Below are 20,383 nucleotides of genomic sequence, written 5' to 3'. Positions count from 1 at the left end.
ACCTTCTTATCAAAATAAGAGCATATCTTTAAAATTAACCAAAATTTTCAAAGAAAGTGATTGTTTTGATGAAACTCCGCATACAATTGATCAAACCTGATCAGGCAAAATGGTATAAGTTAAAACTGATAATCTAATAACGAGATCACTTTCCATGATCCATAATACCCCATGTATACATAAGCAAGACCCTTGTCCGACATGCTTGAAAAAAAGTCAAGAGTTGTTACACTTGCTTCCCGTTGTGTACTACTCGCTACCTCCTCCTCCTATTACACCCGTTACTATTACACAACGCTATTTGTCCCTGCTATTTAATACCATGGACCTAACAGAACCTTGATACTAGCTTTAATAGTATATCCATATATTCCACACACCATTACTTCTGAAGCTTGAGAGTTTATTGCATGTTTACAATCTGCTGGCCTGCTTTGAAAATAACCTGATATGGAAACCATGAAGCATAATAGATGAGTTGCCTCTTTTGAAGCAGACTTTTAAGTCTTTTGAATCAGACTTCAACATCACATGTAGCCTTCATCACAACCTATATATAAAGCATAGGTTACTTTTCTTCCACAAGCCTTGGCAATTTTCTCATTGTTTGACCAACCTTGTGTCTTCTCATAGCATGAGTTCCATTTGATTATCGTTATATTTAATTCAGATCAATGATAAGAAATTTAACATTTCGTGGAAGAAAATGCTGCTTTTTTTAACATGTCCATTATTTATTTATTCTTTTGTGTAGAAAATATAAGTATTTGTGCACGGGGCAACAGAAGATTTGAGAAGCGCATACTCTTTTCCAATCATTGCATACAATAGACTTTCAAAGAGAAGAAAACATTTTAGGCTCATTTTTTCTTTAAATCCTCAATGCTCCTGATGTTTATGTTCTACTTCCAAATATCAAAAAACTGGAGAAATAGGCCAATTGTTTATGCCATGTCCCCTTAACAGATTTTTCCTGGCCGGAGAGAGAGAGAGAGAGAGAGAGAAACTGAGTTCTTGATTTGTACAAATATCCACACCATATGTATTTTTTCAACTCATTGTGCAACTGGTTGCAAGCAGTTCCCTCGTCTTTTACAAACATGAGTTTTTCAGGGATCTTGTAGATGAATGCATGCTACTGGATTTTGCCAATGAAGGCTTTGGGAGAACTAGTCATTCTAACCTAATACTTTCTCAGATGTGGAAGGGAGGGAAAGACCGAGTTACAAATCAGAGGATCTTCAATATAAGTTTATCATCAAACAATCACTTGACAGGATCTCTCTTGTAATGCATCAACGTGTGGAGAATATATTTAAATTCTTAGAACATTGTCATCTCTTGGTATTTTTAGTGTTTTGTACATGTGAGAAAACATTTATGAAATCTAATGCAATCCTAGAAAGATCTTTACCGTTATATTGGAAATTGAACTCGTGCCTATTTGTTGATCAAATTTGAATTCCATTTAATAATGGGTAAAGTCATAAATAACTGTCTTTTGTCACTTGTTTTCGCTTGTTCCCTCCATCTCAATTAACTCTTCCTGCAAAGCATGGGAGGAAAAATATTTCCATTATGATAAAAACGACAAGCATGCTAAAAAGTTTACACAAACTTCAGAATATTTACAATTTTGAAACAAAAATGCCCATTGAAGAAATTCTCAAGTATTTTCATTTTGCAAACTGAAGATTTATTTCTATTTCAACAGGTGCAGAAAGAAATGCCAACAGAGTTTCAAATACCTTACGTGGCACTGTGGGTTGTGTGAGTTTAAACCATGGCCATCAATTGTTTAGCCTGAAAGGCCTAACATTGTTGTTAGTATGATAAGCTGACTTCTGGTGGATCTATCTAGCTACAACTTCAAAATTTCTTCGTGTATCTCAAAGCAGATCGTAACATTGCTCGGGCTTTTCTGTCGGGAGGGCACCCAGATGAAATCATCTCTTCATAGACAGCTGGAACCTAAAACCCAGACAATTTAGTGTGCTTAGTTTTATAAATCTTGCATTATATTAAATTGACTAAGCATAGAAGAAACCAATTAATACACATCATGAGTTAGCAAATGGTGTCTGTTTGCACGCGCGGGGGGTGGGGGGGGTGGTTTGGTTATAAAATATGAAACAGGAGGTAAAGTTCTACTCTGCATCTTTGTGACTGAGTGTCATTTATGTCGTGGGAGTTTTGGATGAAAAACAAGGGTAATAAGTAACAACTATTGTGTCTGTAATATGACATATGTTTTTATTAGATACAATTTCAGGTGACCATTCCTTGAGAGATAGCAAGGCTTTCAACCCTGGTTTCTTTGCCATATATTACTTCATGATATAGACACTTTGAGGGAGGACTGCCTACAGCATTTAGGTCGCCTACTCAGCATACTTATTTCAGGCGTGGATTTAGGAAACTATGCATGTACCAGATTTTGGTTTGGTGTTGTGTAATTTCCTGTTATTTTCGGATCAATATGTAACTGTGTGTTTTAGTTAGATGTAGGCATAAAATACCTTTTTCATATGTCGTGTGACAGTTGTTATTTTCCAATTCAGAATTCCAGAACTGGTTTCCCTCTGCCTCTTCTCTTCTTCTTTTTCTTCATCTTCCGTCTATCTTCTTCATTCTCCTTCTTCCCTTCCTCTCTCTCTCTCTCTCTCTCTGTTCTGTCCTGCTGTTTCCCTCTTCTTCTCCCTTCTCCACTTCTTTTTTTTTTTTTTTTTTTTCTCCCTTCTCCACTTCTCATTTCTGTTTCTCTTTTTCTTTGTCTCTTTTACTGTCCTGCATCACACTTCTACCCACTTTATATTTTTTTCCCAGTGGAAGCATAAACTCCTGCCTTGCATTTGGAAATTTGGACCTTGGATTTGGATTTGTGAAAATTTGGTCAAAACATAATATAAAATTGTATTAAGTTTCTTTCAAATCCATGCAAATCCAAATCCAAGCATGAGATGTACACTCCCAAGCACTACCTTAGGAATATATATCCACTTTAATAGTTCATGCATACTTCAATAAATGAGTAAGAGGCGTGAAATATCCATGAAAAAATAATTCCTGAAATACATTGCAGCTGTGGCAAGAGTTGCCTGGTCAAAAAAAACAAGAAATATAAGCCCCTTAATTCCACGGAAACTAGGAAGAAATTTAAACATGTGGGGGTTGGGGGCAAGTAGGTACATATAGAGATTGGACAAGCAAAGAATGTTTGATGGTGAACAGTTCACAACAAGTGATGAGTACACACAAAGGTACAAATAGGTAAAATCTACCAAAAAAAAAACAGAAAAAAAAAACCTAGATCCCAAATCCAAATTTTAATATTAAGATGAGAATCATACCTGATTAAACTTCTCAACACGAATGAGAGCTTTCATAAGTGTGGTGTATGTAATCACATCTGGCACAACATCCTGTGCCCAGTTACGGGGAATAACAGAGGCATCAGATAAGATCACAGAACAAATAGTGCATACAAAAGAATCATAAAATTTTAAAAAGAGCACAAAAAGGAAAGGCATTTGTTAGTAGAGTAATTCAATTTACATTTTCTTTCATGTACTGCAAGACAGCAAAGGCTTCAGAATCCCTTCTATCCTCGCCAAATGCATTGATTAATGAATTGAGAGCTAAAACACTAGGTTTTACACCATCTGCTTTCATGGCCCTGAATGCATTTATAGCTTGGTCAGAAAGACCCTGCAAGGAAAACAGAAGAGAAGGTGTTATTAGATTCTTGCTTAACAAACAAATCTTATTCATGAAAAGGTCTATATGTGACTTAAAATTCTAATATTTTATCCAGAAATGTAAGGCTGATAGGCTCATGGTAAGATAAATATGATGCTGTGCTTAGCAGATTACAAGCTAGTTTGCTGGGGCACTACCCTCTCTTGTCAAGACCCAAAGACACATGGAATCACTTTTATTGTCAATATTGAACTGAAATAATATATTTACATAAAGGAGCCATAAATTAAATTCTCAGGCAAAATACACTCATGCTCATTCTGAAACAACAATTTTATGCCCCCAATTTGGATTTTTTATTAATTTGTACAAAAATCAGTGCTATTTATATTATAATGGGCAAAAGATACTGACCAGCCTTGATGTTAGACAAAAAAATATGCGGACCTCCCTCAAGATTTGAGAAATCCCATGGACCTCCTCAGCCTCCCTTAACATTTGATTTCTAGGACACTTATACCCCTCCCAGGACTTACCTTTTTGCTAAATGTTAGGGAAGGCCCACATTTTTTACCAAACCTCGTGGGAGGAGAATAGGATTTTTGAAATGGGAGGTTCCCATTTTTTGCAAAACCTCAAGGGAGGTTTGTCGAATTTTTGAAACCTAAGAGAAGGTCTGGTCTTTTTGCAAAACCTTAGAAGAAGGCATTTCCTTTTGCACTATCATTATTTGTCCAATCCACACAATTTTGAAGCTTTACTTTTGATTTTGTGTGGATTTAGACAAAATTAAATACTGCTTCTTCAAAATGGTACAATTCCAAATTCAAGCTTCTAAATCCATGCTCCTAGAATGAAGTCAATAAATTTCTAGGTCCAGACAACCATCATCCACGATGTAAAAAGATTTGCAAAAAGAATTATCCAGTGGGGTGATTGTGTAAGAAGTTATTACGAAAAAAGCATCAAGGAAAGAACATGTATGTACCCTTTGTGCATAAGCATTAATCAAGGCATTATACATGGTTGAGGACGGCTTGAACCCTGCAGACTTCATCGCCTCCAAGCACTGGATCGCATCACGAAACTTTCCTGATCGTCCATAACTGTCAATGAGTGTGGTGTACGTGACAACATTGGGCAGCAATCCCTGATTCTGCATTCTGCCCAACAAGTCCTTCACCTTCCTCCATTTCTCCTGCTCCCCATATGAATTGATCATTATATTGTACGTTGTGATGGTAGGCAAACACCCACTCTCTTGCATTTCCTCAAACAGCTCCTCCACTCTCTGATGTTTACCCAACTTACAGTGACAATCAATCAGCGTATTCCATGTAACATTATCAGGTCTAATCCCCTCCGATCTCATCCGATCAAATGTGTTCACAGCATGATCTAGACAGTTATACTTTCCAAAAGTATCAATCATCACATTGTAAAAACCCGTATTGGGGCGAACCCCTCCTCTCCTCATCTCTCTTAGGACTTGAAATGATTTTCCCCACTCACCTCTATCCCTATAGCCCACTAAAATCCTACTAAAAATATATGAATTAGGCTGCACATTGTTTGCAGCCATCTCCTTCAATACAATTCGAGCACTCTCCCAGCGACCTGCATTCCCATAAGCATCGATGAGAAGACTGTAGGTCTCCTCATTCGGCGAGACCTCATTCCGCTCCATCTCCGACACGATTGACTCTGCATCCTTCAATGATCCAATCTTTACATACCCTCTGAGGAGTCCATTGTAAGCACGAGTCCTCGGCCTCAATCCACCTTCTCTTAACTCCTCAAAAAGAGCCTCTGCTTCCACAGTCAATCCCAAATCTCCCAGCAAAGATACAACCTCAACCAGAGTTGCAGATTTGGGGCTCAGCCCATTGGCCTGAACCATAGCTAGGAAGAACATAGTCCGATCCAAATCACCCGATTTCGCAAACGCCACGATTAAATCATTGAAGAGCTGGATATCAAGCTCGATCTTATCACTCTCGATTTCCTCGTAAAGCTTTTGGAGAACTGCAGAATCAACCTTGCTAGTGCGAGTGAGTGACCGAATTATCAGACTGTAATTCACAAAATCGGAATGGTAACCATTTTTACGCATTGCAGAGATCAAATTTAGGGCTTTTTCGACGTCATTGCTCTGAGCGCAGGCGTTGATTAAGGCGTTGTAGGTTAAAGGGGTTATGTTTTTTTGGGTCTGAGCGAGGAGGAAGGCCTCGTAGAGCTTGTCGGAGCGACCGAGTGCGTGGATGAGGATAGAGTAAAGGAGCTCGTAGGAGTAGCAGAGGTTGTGCTTCTGGAGCCACGAAACGACGGCGTACGCGGTGGGGAAGGAGGAGGGGGAGGAGCAGAGGGATTTGAGGAGGGAGTGCCAGAGCTGGGCGGGGACAGCTCGGTAAGACTCGGCGAGTTGGAACTCGGTGGGGTCGAGCGACGCCGGGGAGGCCAAGTCAGACCCAGGCTCGGACTCTGATGGGGAAAAGGACGTCGACAGGAACTGGAGTAGAGGCGCGAAATCGTAGCGGCGGTTGTGGAGTGAATCGCCCTCGCCCTCGCCCTCGCCCTCGCCGCCGGGGGTTTTGTATGAAAGGGAGACTTCGCCAGGAGTCGCTGCGGCGGCGTAAAGGGGCGGTGGAGAGAAGTGGTGGTAGCGGAGAATCGGAGGAGTGAAGCGAATTGAAGGGAAGCGGGTGGGGAGAGGTGGAGGGGGCAACAGAAGCATGTTTCTTTCCTCCCTCTTCCTTCGTCTTCTCGACGGAGATGGAGCTTTATGTGCACCGATGATCTTTATGTGTCTCTGGATAAGTCTTGGCAGTGAGTGAGTGGAGCAGAGAGAGATTCTTCCGGGTGGCGGTTTACCGTTAATGTTAGTGTTACTAATGCTGTTGACCGTTGTAATTAAAAAACAAATTAAAATTTATCCTGCATTTTGAAGTATAAATTTGAATATTTAAGCATAAATTTAGATTTTAGAGAAGGGAAAAAATTTTAAAATTAATTTAAATTAAATTTAAAACACAATGCTCCATTTACCTTAGAAATTTTTGAAACCATTGAAAAGTTTTAACAATCTTACTTCAACCATGTCATTGATCCATTACCAAGTTTATACAAATTTATGTGACGTTTTTATTTAATTTGTTTATAACTAATTATTTTTTTTATTTCATCTACTTTTATAATTTGTTAAATAAAACATTTTTCTGCAATTGAGTGATATTTCATATGTTAAAATTTTGATGTCAAAAAAATTTATTCATAGGTATAAATGGATTGAGAGTTAATAATAGATAGTATTTATTCTAAATAAGTAGTAATAAACCAATTTTAATATATGAAATATTTTTGTTGAAAGGTTGATGCTAGAATGAAAAAATTCTTTTTATTAGATGTAATAAGTAATGAATATATATTTTTATTTTTTATATAATTAACTCATTCTTTATTGTTATTTCTATATGTTTATAATTTTTAACTAATTTTCTATTGCTTCAACATTTACAAATTACTTGATTTGTAAAATAATTATTCCTTAAAATAAGATAAAATATAATATTAGTTATAGGAATATAGGCAATGAGTATTGCTATTATGTTCCTTATTATTATTATTCCATTCAGCATGTAATAAAAAAATATATACTTCTAAAATGAAATTTTAAATTAATTATTTTACCTCATAATAACAAATTAATTTTTTATATAACTAACTGTAACTAACTCATTATAACTAGTATATTCCTAAGAACAGGTATTCCGCAAACCAAAATTTACTCTCTTACATTATACTATGAATTATTATGAGTAATAAACAAAAGCATAATTAAATAGTTTCTATCCAAATTTAAATTTTATATAGAATTATCCTAAGGTGTTCAAAAATAGAAACCAACTAAAGATTTGTTGCTAGAGTTGTTATAAGATACTTTCGTGCGAATTAAACCTATGACCACATCATAAGATAGCTAATATTTTTCAATATTTGATTACAAATAACTAAATCCAAGCACATGAATGAAGACTAAGAAGAGCCCCCAATAGAAAATAACGTGGGGATAAATAAGTGCATACCAAAATTCAAAGAGGACAGCAAATTAATGAACACTCACTCAACTGTATTTAATGACTTAATGTAAACTTTTGAGTATAAAGTGCCACAAGTTTTGTTTCCAATTAGTGGCTAATTGGTTAACAGGGTGCACAGGAAAGGCAATGCAAGCATTTTCAAGTACTCGAGCAGCTTCATCGAGATTGATTAAGGGTTTGTTCACTCGTGAAAAACACTTATTTATTTTTTATTTTCAATTTTTTAAATAACTACAAAAATACCACATTATTTTGATTTTTTCAATATTTATACAAGAAAAGCGAGGAAACTTTTCTTTATAAATATTGAAAATAATATGATATTGTTGTAATTTTTAAAAAACTAAAAATAAAATATAAAATTGTTTTCGACAATTGAAAAGGCCTAAATGTTTTCTCCTGGAGGTAACCCTGCAAGTGAAGTTGCAGTCCCAAGTACTCTTTCCATGTCAAATCGGACTTCAATGTTGCGAATGCTGTACCCAACCACCATCAGCCAATAAAGCAGCTTGCCCAGTTCTTGTGCACTCGTCTCTGTTAAACTTGTCTGAAATCACAGGCAACAGAGTTCCAAGGATATCAAAACAGAGCCCTTTGGGTCCAAAAAAAAATATTAAATAGAAAATATGGCATGGCATACAGAACGTAAACACGTTGCACTGCTGTCAACATTTTTCATACAAGTAAAAACCGACTAACCGGAGAAATGTGAGTAGCATTTAGAAAGAATGTGGGTAGAAATGAGTCCAAGTTGCACTAAAAGTGCTAATGTGACATAATATGATTAGTGCGTTGTAAATCCCAAGTGACATTCCAATTCCAAGTTTTTTTCTATTGAAATATATCATGAGCTTGGTAACTTGACAAACTTCACAAGGATGAATTATAGCAACTGTCATAGCAAATTCAAGCAGATAGATTTATGAATCCAGCTATATCTTGAGTTCTGGCACATTTTACCCAGTGTGCTTTGTTGTGTAATATGCAATACTTGCATTAGTTGGTTGCTGCTTTAGAGCATATAAATATGAAACATTATCTGTTAAAGCTTGATATACATTGTTGGCTCATAACCTAACAGCAGCTTAAGCTTTTAGGCAAAGTGATGGTATGACACGGCAACAAAGTGGTTACCAAGAGGGCCTGGGTTCTAGTCTCATTGCTCGCATTTATTGTGCAGTAATTAAAGGTTATCTTATTCCCTGCAATGGATGTCTATTGTTTGTATATCTTCTCGTACAGGAGAGTGATAAAGCTTCATATACACTGTTGGCCCACAAGGGCCACAACCTACAGCTTAAGCTTCTAAGGAACTGGTAATCTTACGAATTCCACGGAGCAATGTGATTTACTGTTCTTGAGGTCACCGCCGAATATGTTTAAAACACACTGGCAATGGTTTTTTATAATGTCTAAATGGATCCCAAAAGTCAATATTGCTTTGATAAATCCTGTATCTGCTCAGGGGTTTTAGACTTGCTGAATGATTCCCCTTCTGAAACGCCATGAATGTTGCAGTCTGCCAGGTTGAGAGGATAAACAAAAGGAAGCTATCTGTGTCAAGTTTCGGAGAGTCTATGGGGTGGCTTGATTTCAAAAGTTCAACTAAGTTCACATATTGGTGGAGAGTATCATAGTGAAATTTTAAAATTTTGTTTCATGGCAGCTAAGATAGACTGACATTTATCCATGAATATCAGTAATGTATTGGATATAAAATTAAAGAAGAAAAATAAAGCTCTCTATAATGGCAAACCTTCATTTGCGTTGAATCTGAAACAGCCAAGAGACGCTTTATGAATGTGTTCATTGCCAGCACAGCATCTTCTCCAGCGCTACTAGTCAATTCCTGGATAATACTACACCCCGCATTAGAAGTTAAAGTGAACACTAGGATGATTTATGGTTTAAGAAATAATTTAAGAAATAATGATCAACTCATGAAAAAACTTAAGTAAGAAACTCATAACAAATTAAATTCAGCATGTATGGCAGAACCCCAAAAAGACAAGAAATATCAAACTACATGGCTCATAAGCCTCAAATTAAGGTCGAAAATGTGCTGCAATGAAGTATCATCTAAAAGAGCAATATTAACTGATGGTGATACACATTGATATCTTCAGGGAATGTTTAAAAACCCTTGCAGCTAAAGTGCACACCAGCAAGCAGAAACTTCAGCACTCAAGTACCAGATGCAAAATAACAAGGCAGGCAGTCCATACCTTCAAATTTTGGGGCTCTAGAGACTTCAGATATTCCAACAATATATTTTGTCCATTAGCAGATTTTCTCCCAACTTGATGATTCAATTCCTCAATTTCTGCTTCAAGCAACTCGATATATTTCACTGCATCTATTTTCTCAGCACCAGAGACATTGTTCCACCGGATAACTTCACCTGAGACATTTTTCTGTGTGCCTGGTGCATATTCGGGCACATCCTGTAAGAATCACAGTAAAAGTTTATGTACAGCATCATAACATTGAATATCAGACACACACAACAATTGCATGACAAAGAGCATTTGTATATATTCCATGCAGCAGAAATAATCTCAATGTTTTCAATTTTTATAAAACCAAACCGCTACTGACAACAAATTTTTGTTTATAGATGTTGACAGATTTTTCAACAAGAAAGGCAGTAAAAAACAAAAAAAAAAAATTAAACAGAACTCATATATGGGCAACGAACACTTACAAATTTTGTTCAATAAAAATAAATCAATCACAATACACAAAAATAAGGGTTATAGCTATCATATCTTATGCAATAATCATCAAAGTGTTAACTTACAGACTATGCATTTTTGCTGGACTGGATAAGGTAGTTACCTCGAAACATTTCAGGTTTAGATGTTTCTTCTTACTCTTCTTTTTAATGTTTCTAATTTTATAAATATTTTTAAATTTTTTGTTTCCATGTAAATAATTTGAAGCTATAACTCATAAATCAATGACCAAAATAAGAGCACATTTTTTGAAAATGCAATTGTCATCTTCTCTGGAAGTAGTTGCATAAGTCATTCTAGCCAACACCCACAAACCCATCCCCCCCAAAAAAATAAAAAAAAAAATGAAAAGGTCCAAAAAGAAAATGAAGTGGTGCTGGTGCACCTAATGTGTTTCACATAAAACTGCACCTTATGAACGGACACATGATGTGTCACAAAAATTAGCTATTTCCAAAAATGGACAATAAAAAATTCCCTAAGATGATTGTTCTGCTGTCATTTTCAGAAGACTACCAACCACCCATATGTATCTATTGATTGAATACACGAAGTAACTAGCTTGAAATTCATAGAACATTGATTAAAAATTCCATTTTGGGTAGGCTGACTAAACAGCACAGCAAATGACTCTGCAACTCATATTTTTTGAGATTACTTCTTGACGGATTTTTGTGATAACTTTCCAAAGGTACTATCATATCCTCGTTCGCATTTAGATCAACAGAAAAATAAAAACAACAAAAATGTCAGGTAAGAGGATACTCATCAAGTTGTCTACCCAAATTAGTGATAAGCCATTACATCCATGAGGGTCTGAAGAGTATGGTCTGGAGACAGAAGGATAAAGGGCAAAAAAAAAAAACAAGAAGATGAAATAGGCTCACTTTTTTATCTTCTGCATCAGGTAGCGCAACCTGCTCCAAACTTTGTTGCAGTTCTAAACGATATTGCGCATTCTTAAACATATATCCAGTCATCATAACACTGTACATGAGCTGCGCAAGGTTTTCAGCAACCTGAAACAAAAGTCAAAGGAAAATGAATCCAATAAGAATTAATATTTAAAATATAAAAGAAAAATTAAATCAGATTTAGTCAGTTCACTGCATTAAAAAAGCACATCAATAAGATTTGTGTCATACTTACAGTGGTCACTGTCACTGCAAAAAATTGCGGGGGTAGAGTGCCAATCATATTTGTCACTGTCTGACGCATTGCATCAACCACCTAAAGATATGAAATGCTTCATTTTGGCTGGGGAAAGCATGGGACAGGGGAAAATATAATTTCATTCACCAAAAGAAAGACGAAGAAAACTGAGCCTCTTCAGAGATTTATCGGGTTATGCCAAGCATGGCTAACTATATGTAAGAGTGAAAACAAAGTACCAAGATTGCATATCAAAACCTGCTGAGGTGCCCTCTTCACAAACAGCTCCAAGAATTCAGGCTGCACATTTTTGACATATTCCAATAGAATGTCCCTCCTGGTCTTTGGCTGTTAATTTCAAAGGAAAATGAGAATTCAAAATCAAGCATCACAAAATAAAAAGCAAGTCTATCTCATTTTAAATAAAACATTGCTAGTTTCCTTATTCTAAAACTCAAGTAAAGAACAAAATCTAAATTTATATTATTTTTGTTAAACAAGGGGGACAAAAGTTGAGCATACAAAAAAAAAAAGGAAGCCAAGGAACATCTCCTGTCGAGGGAGACCATGTCAAACAACAACAGGACTTGTTGCACACATATCTGCAGGGGAATAACAACTTTGATGACTTCTATACCAAGAAGTTTGGTGACTTTTATGCTCCAACTGGTCGGATATATGCAGAGAGAAGAGATAAGAAAATTATAGGAAAAAAGAAACAAGAAAAAAATAAAACGGGACTAGTTTCTCTCTGTTAATAGTTACTACAGTTTAGTGTTATTATGTGTGTTATTGTTGTTCGTAAGCGTGAAATTAGTGCATGAGTTAGTAAGGGTAATACGGTCATTGTGATGTGGTTGGCACATATTATAAATAAAGGGAGATACATATCATTGTGATCAAGTCTTCCAATTTACCCAATTCTTCAACATGGTATTAGAGCATGGTTCTCAGACCTAAACCCCCTACTTGCCACATCCATTGTCAAACTGAAGCCTAAAACCCTAAATCCGCTGATGCTATGCAGGAGAATCGCCAGCACCACTGTAGGCCTGAAAACCAGCCAGCAGAAGCCGGAAGCCACAGAAGTCGCCAGAAATTCCCTAGACAACACTGCCATTTCAAGAACACTGGAAAAACAAAAAGAAAAAAAAAAATCCTCCTTAGATTTTCCAGAACCAACACCATAGCCAACACCTGCATTAAAATCTCATTACAAGAGCTGCTCGACAAGCCCTCACACACTGATCGAAAGGAGGTAGAGCTGACCCCTCATGCTGGCGTGTGGAGCTTCTTATGGTCATGTTTTTGGCCTAAGTCTATCCTACTACTTGAATCCCTCTATAAACATATTATTGAGTTTTTGTGATGGTTTCTTGTCCAAATATCTCACCTTTTTAGTTGCTTGTGTGCAGCACTATGACAAATGATTGTTTGGTGCTACCTGAAGCTGTTTATCAATGTTTATCGAGTGAGTTCATTAGGACCTGAAACGATGGTTTTCACTGTGTTTTTGATTCATTCAGTTGTTTATCGTGTTCATCTTGTGTTAGTGGTTTGCTACAGTTGTCAAAGGTTGTGTGTGTTGGGATGAAGTTCACAAATCCCAAAAGTATATTGTTACACTGTGTATTTCTGATTTGCTGCTATAGTTGAGGTCGTGTTTGTGTTGGGATGGAGTCCCCAAATTCCAAGAGTACGTTTCCCTCCTCAGTCACTTGTTCGGCCATTGGTGAACCGCGCATACTATAACTGTCTCAAAAGAGGAGTATTCAAGGTTCCCACGGTATCACACATCCCAACAAACATCTCATCACATTGTATCTTTTACTCAAAAAGGTAATCCCTACAGCCTCACCTGGTTTCTCTCCCACTAGTCCTTTGGTTATCAATTCTGCTGCCATTCACCAGTGACAGGCGTAACCAACTTCTTTTATGTCCTCCACTATTCTAAAAATCTACCTCAAGTTATCCTGCTTCAGTTAAGGGGATAGGAACAGTAAATCTTACTCCATGTTACCAAGAATGTGGAACATTCTCGTTCATGGAACAGGAACAGTATTGCAGTACACCACATGCTCTAACATGCGGAGTGTTAAGGGCATAAATAAAAAGATATATTGGTGAAAAAAGAGTAATTGCTTGTATATTTTGGAGAGGATGTTGAGCTGTTTCTAAATCTAGAAGAGATTTTCTGTTGTAAAATAGATTAATAATGAGAGGAGTAGAATTAAAATGTGATGATTCCCCATTTTTAACTAATAAAAAATTATTTCATGCAAAAAATATTGAATTAATACTTTGGGTCGTTAGTTTTAACATTCTGGAAAAAAAATGTACCACATTTTGGAACATTTACACCAATACATGGTTCGCTAAGGCGTTAGTGTTTTCTGCTAACTATGATCTTACTCCTTCAACCTCTCTATTTTCTATTTTGTACATTCCTAAAACCCTCTTAAATCTCATGTGATGCAGGGGCAGCATCAAGGCTCTACAGCCATGGGGAGAAATTAGAAGATATTGAAGAAAGGGAGGGAAAGAGAGGAGAGAGGAGAGAGGAGATAAAGTCTCGCGTTCACTTCCAATTCAAATTCAGCAACCAACTTCTACATGGCTTTCACACTATTTATAAGAAAGCCTCTAATACATGAAATTACACATTTACCACTAAACCCTAGATGAAATTACGGAGATACCCTTATAATACAAATATTACAAACAAGCCCCCATACTACATAATCTTAATATAAGCAAACTAAACACACATAATTAAGCACATTTGGGTTTAGGACCCAATAAACCGTTGACCCTATTCTTCAACATAGGCTTCCAAATTGGGTCAAAGTGATCCATCCAAACAACCGCTTCTCGTACTACATCATTTCCCTCCTTCCAAAAAGAACTTGACTCCGTTGAGTTGGATAAAGTACCAAGGAGTCCATCACCACAAATAAAATCATCTCACTCTATAAGAAAGGAATTGGTGGTGCGCTTCAACTTGGTGAGTCGAAGAGCTTGAGATGGCATCAACTTGTACTTCTTGTTGTCAATAGAGAGAGAATAAGATTTCTCATATCCATCATGCTTAACCTTCCTATAAAATAACCGTAGATGGCCTAAAAGGATATGAGAAATTTTGGGAGGAAGTTTATCACATTGTGTTGTCTCCACAATGAAACTGATCTTGTAGGTAAGTAAGCAACGATCATGGACCTTCAAGTTGGTATTGTTCACTCATGCAATTTTATATGATTTGGGATAAGGCTCAACTTCCAAATTTAACTTCTTCATAGCTTCTTCAAAAACTACAGTTGTACAACTACTAGGGTCAATAACCAAAGTACCAAGCTGCTTTTGGCAAATCCCATAAATTTGAAGGATACTGGTCTGCCTCCAATCTTCTTTTTCTTCAACGTTGTGAGAAGAGAGCATATGTTAAAGCATTAAACAGATTTTCACAGTGTCATCATCATCTAAGTCACTTGAGATTTATGTTTTAGCTTCAACTACTTGACTGCCATCATCATCTTCTTCTTTTTTTCCATAACAACCATGACTTGGTTAGGACATTGTGCAATTCAATGCCCAAAACCTTGACATTAAAGCATTTTAGTGATGGTTAGCCCTTAGACGTTGTTCCAAAATGCTCAAGAGTCTTCCAAGGGATATTAGTGTGAAATCCTTCACCTAATTGCTCAACTATCTTCTCTCGTACAACTTCACCAGTACTCTCCTCCTATTGCCTATAATGCCTATGTTGCACCACTTCAAATCCATTGTTGCCACGGTCATCCTTCATTGGACAAGTTAAAACAGGTAGCTCCTACTTTGAGTTTTGTATCTAATCTTGAGTATGAGTATTGTCAATTGGGAAAGCATCACTATGCTCCCTTTGAGTCCTGCGTCAATAAATGGGTAGTCAGCCCTTTCAAGTTAGCCTATTCCAAGGTTTAGGGTCCTAGTCCAGACATGTCAAAGTTAGGGTTCTGAATCTTCTGATACCTTGTTATTTTTGTCAATGAATACTCTTGGATGACTTGATGGTATTTAATGAACAATTTTTAATAAATTTTTCGCACCTTGTTTCTCAAATAGATAAAGACTCAATTTGATGTAACAAGACTTCATAGTTATAATGCTAAGGAGTACTTTAGTACCCAATTCACTACCTATTTGAGTTAACTCTGGTATGATCCATAAGTCATCTTGTGCCCACACTCAGCAACAAAATGGAGTGCAAAGCCAAAAAAAACAAACAAATGAATGTCCCTAAAGTTTTTTGGAGTGATGTTGTACTCACTACTTGCTCTCTCATAAATAAAATGTCATCCTCCGTCTTTGGTGGTAAAATATCATACTCAATTATCTTCCCAAAGGCTCCTTTGTTCTCACTCTCTCCTCGTATATTTGGTTGTGTCCTTTGTCCATCAGTTAAGTTCAAGAATAGATAAGTTGGGTCCTCGTGCTATCATATGTACTTTTCTACGCTACTCATATACTCAAAAAGGGCATTGATTCTTTGTTTCGTTCTTTGACTCTACACCATACTATTCTAATTCCTCGGAGTTTGGATGACTTTGATGAGTCCCTTGCCCTGCCTCACCTTCCAAATCCTAACCTATAATATGTGCCTACTCCTATATCTTCATCCAATTTGAGTCCTTCTCGTTGCTTAATCATCCTAATTATTAGGTGTACACACGACGAAAACTCAAGGGATGATCCTATTCCCCAAGATGTTGATCTTCTTATTGTAGTTCGAAAAGGTAAATACACTAGTACCCAGCATTTGCTTGCTATGATTTCTTTTCACCCTCACATTACTCTTTTGTTGGTACTCTATAATTCATGGTTTCAAATCACAGCAGGGGGTAACATAACGTAACGATAATGGGTGTAACAAGAAGCGAGTGTAATGGTCATGAATTTTTTTCAAGCATGCACAACCTTGTGCATATTAGTGTATTGGCATGTTTTAAGCTTCTATCCCCTCTTAGAAAGAGTTTTATTGTATTTTGGATCCTTTAGTTCAACTAAGTTGTTTAGTAAGGGGCAAGAAACTTACGTTTTTTTTAAACGACAATTGGCAAAAAAACTACATGTGTGTGCGTATTTATTATGCGTGATAAATTAATTAATAAAACAAAATGCATTATATGATCCACTAATCCAATGTTTTAGAAGGCTTAATCAAGGCTCGCCTCAAGGCATAACATGCCTAAAATGCCTTGAGACTCAAGCTAAAATATCAAATTCCAAAAAGGCTAAAGCGATATATGCTAAGGCTAAAACATTTTTATGAAAGGCACACCTTTTGCACCTTTTCAGTTGAGACTTTTGCATTTTGGGTGTGTGATTCTCAAGTAAAAATTGGTTAAAAAATTTTAACTACATATTTGTATAGAAGGAATCTCATAATACTCTTGAACCTTAATCTTTCCAAAATAACAAAGAGTTGTATCTTAGATCATGAACATAGTTTGAACTTTGTAATAGTATAGCTATCTCTTGTCATGATTTATGTCACAAATTCAAGTTACCAATTTTTGAATGGCCGACAAGTAGTTTGCAAAGTGTATATAATTTTTCTTTCTTACATTTTATTTGTGATTTTCTTAATTTTTATTTATTTTTAAAATATATAAAATTTATTTACATTTTTAATCTTAAATAAATTCTTAAAAGGCTTACGCCCCAATGCCTTAAGGCTTACACCTCGCCTTCTAAGGGTTAAAACGCCTCACCTTATGCCTTCGCCTTTTAAAACATTGCACTAATCTATTAGACACATACAAATATACAATAACTAGAAAAGAAAAAAATGTTTAAGTAGAAAAATACAGAACATAAATATCAAATTGCTAATATTATCAAAATAAAATATTTTCCTAACAAGTTAGTATATTGTGTTAATTCATGCATCTCTTGTGAGTATTTTAAAAAAAAACAAAAAATTTTGTATCATCGTCATCCTCATTATTATCTTTTCTCCCTCTCACCACATAGTATATTAAGAATGATTTATGAAAGGGGGGACAAACAAAAGTGAGAAGAAAAAGTAAAAAATAAAATAATTTTTTTTAGCTAACAGTCCTATAGTGGTTACATAAAAGCTATAGCTACCTTTACATACCGGTCGTGGTCCATAATGGCCGCTACGGCCATGATTCCCACTGATTTCACAGTGTATAACAGTATCGGGAATCCAAAAAATCGTTAAGTAAGGGCATTACGTAACGATCGCGGCCATTGTTTAAAACCATAGTTTGTATTGAAGCCCTATCCATTATAAGTTGAAGACTACAATGACTGAATAAATGTGTACAATACAACATAATGATACCTGGGAACTAGCACCTCTTCCTCTTGATAAGTTTATGATTGATTGTTGCTCGATGTATACCATAAAAGTGAATCCAGATGGTTTCAACTCATTTGAAGCCCCATCTTGTCTCTAAGGAATGTACTCAAGTGTACGGTTTGGATTATTCCGACACATTTTCCCCAACCGCTAAACTTGCCTCAATTCCTTTCTGTAGTTAGCACTTCTTAGGGGGACTCATGATTAATGTGCAAACTCAAAAAATCCTTGTATGATCTGAAACAGACTCCCATATCATGGTTTGATCGAATTAATGCCATAACACTTGAGTTTGATCTTCAATGGTGAGTATATCACTATGTATGACTGCTTTTGATATGATTTTGCTCATTGTGTACATGGATGATATCGTGATTACTAGTGATGATGATCAAGGTATCTAACACTTGAAGCATTTTCTGCAACCTAAATTTCAAATCAAGGATTTAGGGTCATTGAAATATTTCTTGGGTATAAAAGCATCCAAATATCGAATGGTGATTGCCTCCATTATGCTTGATTTAATGAGGGAGAAAGTGGAGAGAAACCTAGAGAAGGAATACATAAGTCAACTATCATTTACAATAATACTCCTACAAGCCACAAGACCACTCCTTAAAATTATTTCAGGGTGTTTTAGTCTTTTGGAGCAGCTTCTCTCCATTTCTCTCTGAATTTCTCCAATATGGTGCGTCGGCACAGGGTGTGGGGGAGAGTGGACCTCTTTTGTTGTTTTTTCTCTTCAATTCTCTCCACTTCTTCTCTCCTCTTCACTATATGCCAATCAAATAAAAGAGTGAAGAAAAATTCATATCTTATCTCCTCTTATCTCCACTTCTCCCCAAACAATTAGAGTGTTAGCAGCTCAATGGCAATTGCAACCCATCATTGTGTTTGAGTGAGTTCCTTATTGCATATAGTTTAAGCAAACAATAGAAATAACAATGGGAACTCAATTGTGACAACACTAGATAATGGAAAAAGATGAATGGTACACTAAAAAGTTAATAAATGTATTCCATGACTTCTCTGTATTGACTACCTCACAAATGGCAAAACAACTACCCTCTCTCTCTCTCTGGGGTTTGAGTTTGTGAGGCCACCTGAATCTAGAATTAGGTTTGAGCTTTTTGAGAGAATTAGATCTCCACATGTACTTTCATAGTAAAAATTCCCTCCTTTCTCGCCTATGGACTTAAGCTGGACCACATAAATCTTGGTGTTTCCTTTTGTGCTTATTTTTGGTTTTGCTTTGTTCACCTACTTTATTATTGGCTTTGATTTGGATTTTTTAATAACAATAACATTTCACCATTTCCTTCAATGGGGCAAATTACTGATAGAAAGACAGATGACTGTAGATGCAATTCAGAAAAATTTTATCAGAAATTGACCTAGTTTCCCTGTTCTTTCATCAACTATTGACTGCACAGAAACCAAAAATCAGACACGTTTATCTTGCAAATCTATAAATAGAGAGATGAAGATAGAGGGATAAAGAGACCAGAGTGCCGTTGTGTTGTTTGGAATCGTTCGAAGCGTCGTTGCTCTTGGAAGAATCGTAAGCGCGAGCTCTCAAACTCAAACTTCGTCTTCCACCACTACCCGTGGTTTTCTTTCCGAAGCTGACCGAAAAACACAACCGTTGACGACGGTTGGGTATGAGAAGCGGCGAGGAGGAGGAAGAAGAAGAAGAAGAAAAGGTTAACGATGACAATGAACGCCGAGATATAGTAGACGGTCTCACTACCAACGAAGTCATCTGATCTGAACCCCTCCTCTGTCGAAACCCTAAATATTGTTGTAATCTTAGAAGGTCGACATTAACAAGAGCACTGGTAGTCTGTTAACGCAGTGGATGACTGGGTGGTGAAAAGATGATCTGCCCAGTGGTTGGGTGTGAGTTACGGGCTTTTGTTGTGCCGCATTTCCCACATCTGAAGCACAGTAATCTCCAAATTTAAAATCACTACAAACAATTAATAAAAACAAAACAAAACATATTATAAAATATACAAATGACTCAAAAATTTTACGTGATTTGACTACATCTACTCCATGGGCGGATGGAATCAAAAACTTGATTATCTCGGGATAAATTATAAGATGATTTAGAATCGATCTTCTACAAAATATCTTTTTTCTCTTTATCTATCCTCTACTTTTATCCTTACAATATATCTACTTCCTTCAAACATGTAATGTATGTCACCAAATTAGAGGGAGAGGGTGCTCTTTTATAGGGCAATAAGGATAGTAAATCATTTATTGAGATAGAAATACGAATGGGTGACTGTTATCAATCCCTTATGGTTTTCATAACACTCCCCCTTAGA

The 20,383-nt window shown here is 36.3% G+C and overlaps 2 protein-coding genes across 8 annotated transcripts; both read right to left on the bottom strand.

The window, feature by feature from the left end:
• Positions 1-117: 117 nt before the first annotated feature.
• LOC131162189 (pentatricopeptide repeat-containing protein At5g42310, chloroplastic) lies at positions 118-6,549 on the bottom strand. 7 transcript variants are annotated; one of them, XR_009138707.1, is made up of 6 exons: positions 4,688-6,549; positions 3,556-3,708; positions 3,351-3,422; positions 1,749-1,971; positions 1,415-1,546; positions 118-550 (listed from the first exon to the last, which is right to left on the bottom strand). XR_009138707.1 is itself a non-coding variant. In XM_058118392.1 (4 exons), exons 1-4 carry the CDS (start codon positions 6,431-6,433, stop codon positions 1,870-1,872), a joined length of 2,073 nt encoding a protein of 690 aa, XP_057974375.1. In that variant the 5' UTR covers positions 6,434-6,535; the 3' UTR covers positions 1,559-1,869. The 7 variants fall into 7 exon arrangements, 1 of the variants encoding a protein (XP_057974375.1); XR_009138708.1 differs by having other exon boundaries at positions 118-445; positions 4,688-6,535; XR_009138709.1 differs by having other exon boundaries at positions 118-445; positions 1,754-1,971; positions 4,688-6,535.
• Positions 6,550-7,804: 1,255 nt separating this feature from the next.
• LOC131162188 (uncharacterized) lies at positions 7,805-20,017 on the bottom strand. Its single transcript, XM_058118391.1, has 7 exons — positions 19,552-20,017; positions 11,942-12,031; positions 11,681-11,761; positions 11,419-11,550; positions 10,022-10,240; positions 9,553-9,645; positions 7,805-8,343 (listed from the first exon to the last, which is right to left on the bottom strand). Exons 1-7 carry the CDS (start codon positions 19,807-19,809, stop codon positions 8,182-8,184), a joined length of 1,035 nt encoding a protein of 344 aa, XP_057974374.1. The 5' UTR covers positions 19,810-20,017; the 3' UTR covers positions 7,805-8,181.
• Positions 20,018-20,383: the final 366 nt, after the last annotated feature.

Source organism: Malania oleifera, chromosome 8 (assembly GCF_029873635.1).
Source record: "Malania oleifera isolate guangnan ecotype guangnan chromosome 8, ASM2987363v1, whole genome shotgun sequence".
Lineage (NCBI taxonomy): Eukaryota > Viridiplantae > Streptophyta > Magnoliopsida > Santalales > Ximeniaceae > Malania > Malania oleifera.
This window is presented reverse-complemented; position numbering and strand designations above follow the sequence as displayed.

Excerpts from the sequence above, each read along its gene's own strand:
- LOC131162189 (XM_058118392.1), bottom strand. The coding sequence starts at position 6,433 with ATGCTTCTGTTGCCCCCTCCACCTCTCCCCACCCGCTTCCCTTCAATT. Across the intron at positions 3,709-4,687 it reads TTAATGCTTATGCACAAAGG|GGTCTTTCTGACCAAGCTAT; the intron begins GTACATACATGT and ends TTTTCCTTGCAG. Across the intron at positions 1,972-3,350 it reads GTGTTGAGAAGTTTAATCAG|GTTCCAGCTGTCTATGAAGA; the intron begins GTATGATTCTCA and ends TCTGGGTTTTAG.
- LOC131162188 (XM_058118391.1), bottom strand. The coding sequence starts at position 19,809 with ATGACTTCGTTGGTAGTGAGACCGTCTACTATATCTCGGCGTTCATTG. Across the intron at positions 11,551-11,680 it reads TTGCAGTGACAGTGACCACT|GTTGCTGAAAACCTTGCGCA; the intron begins GTAAGTATGACA and ends CTTTTGTTTCAG. Across the intron at positions 9,646-10,021 it reads TAGAGCCCCAAAATTTGAAG|GAATTGACTAGTAGCGCTGG; the intron begins GTATGGACTGCC and ends AGTATTATCCAG.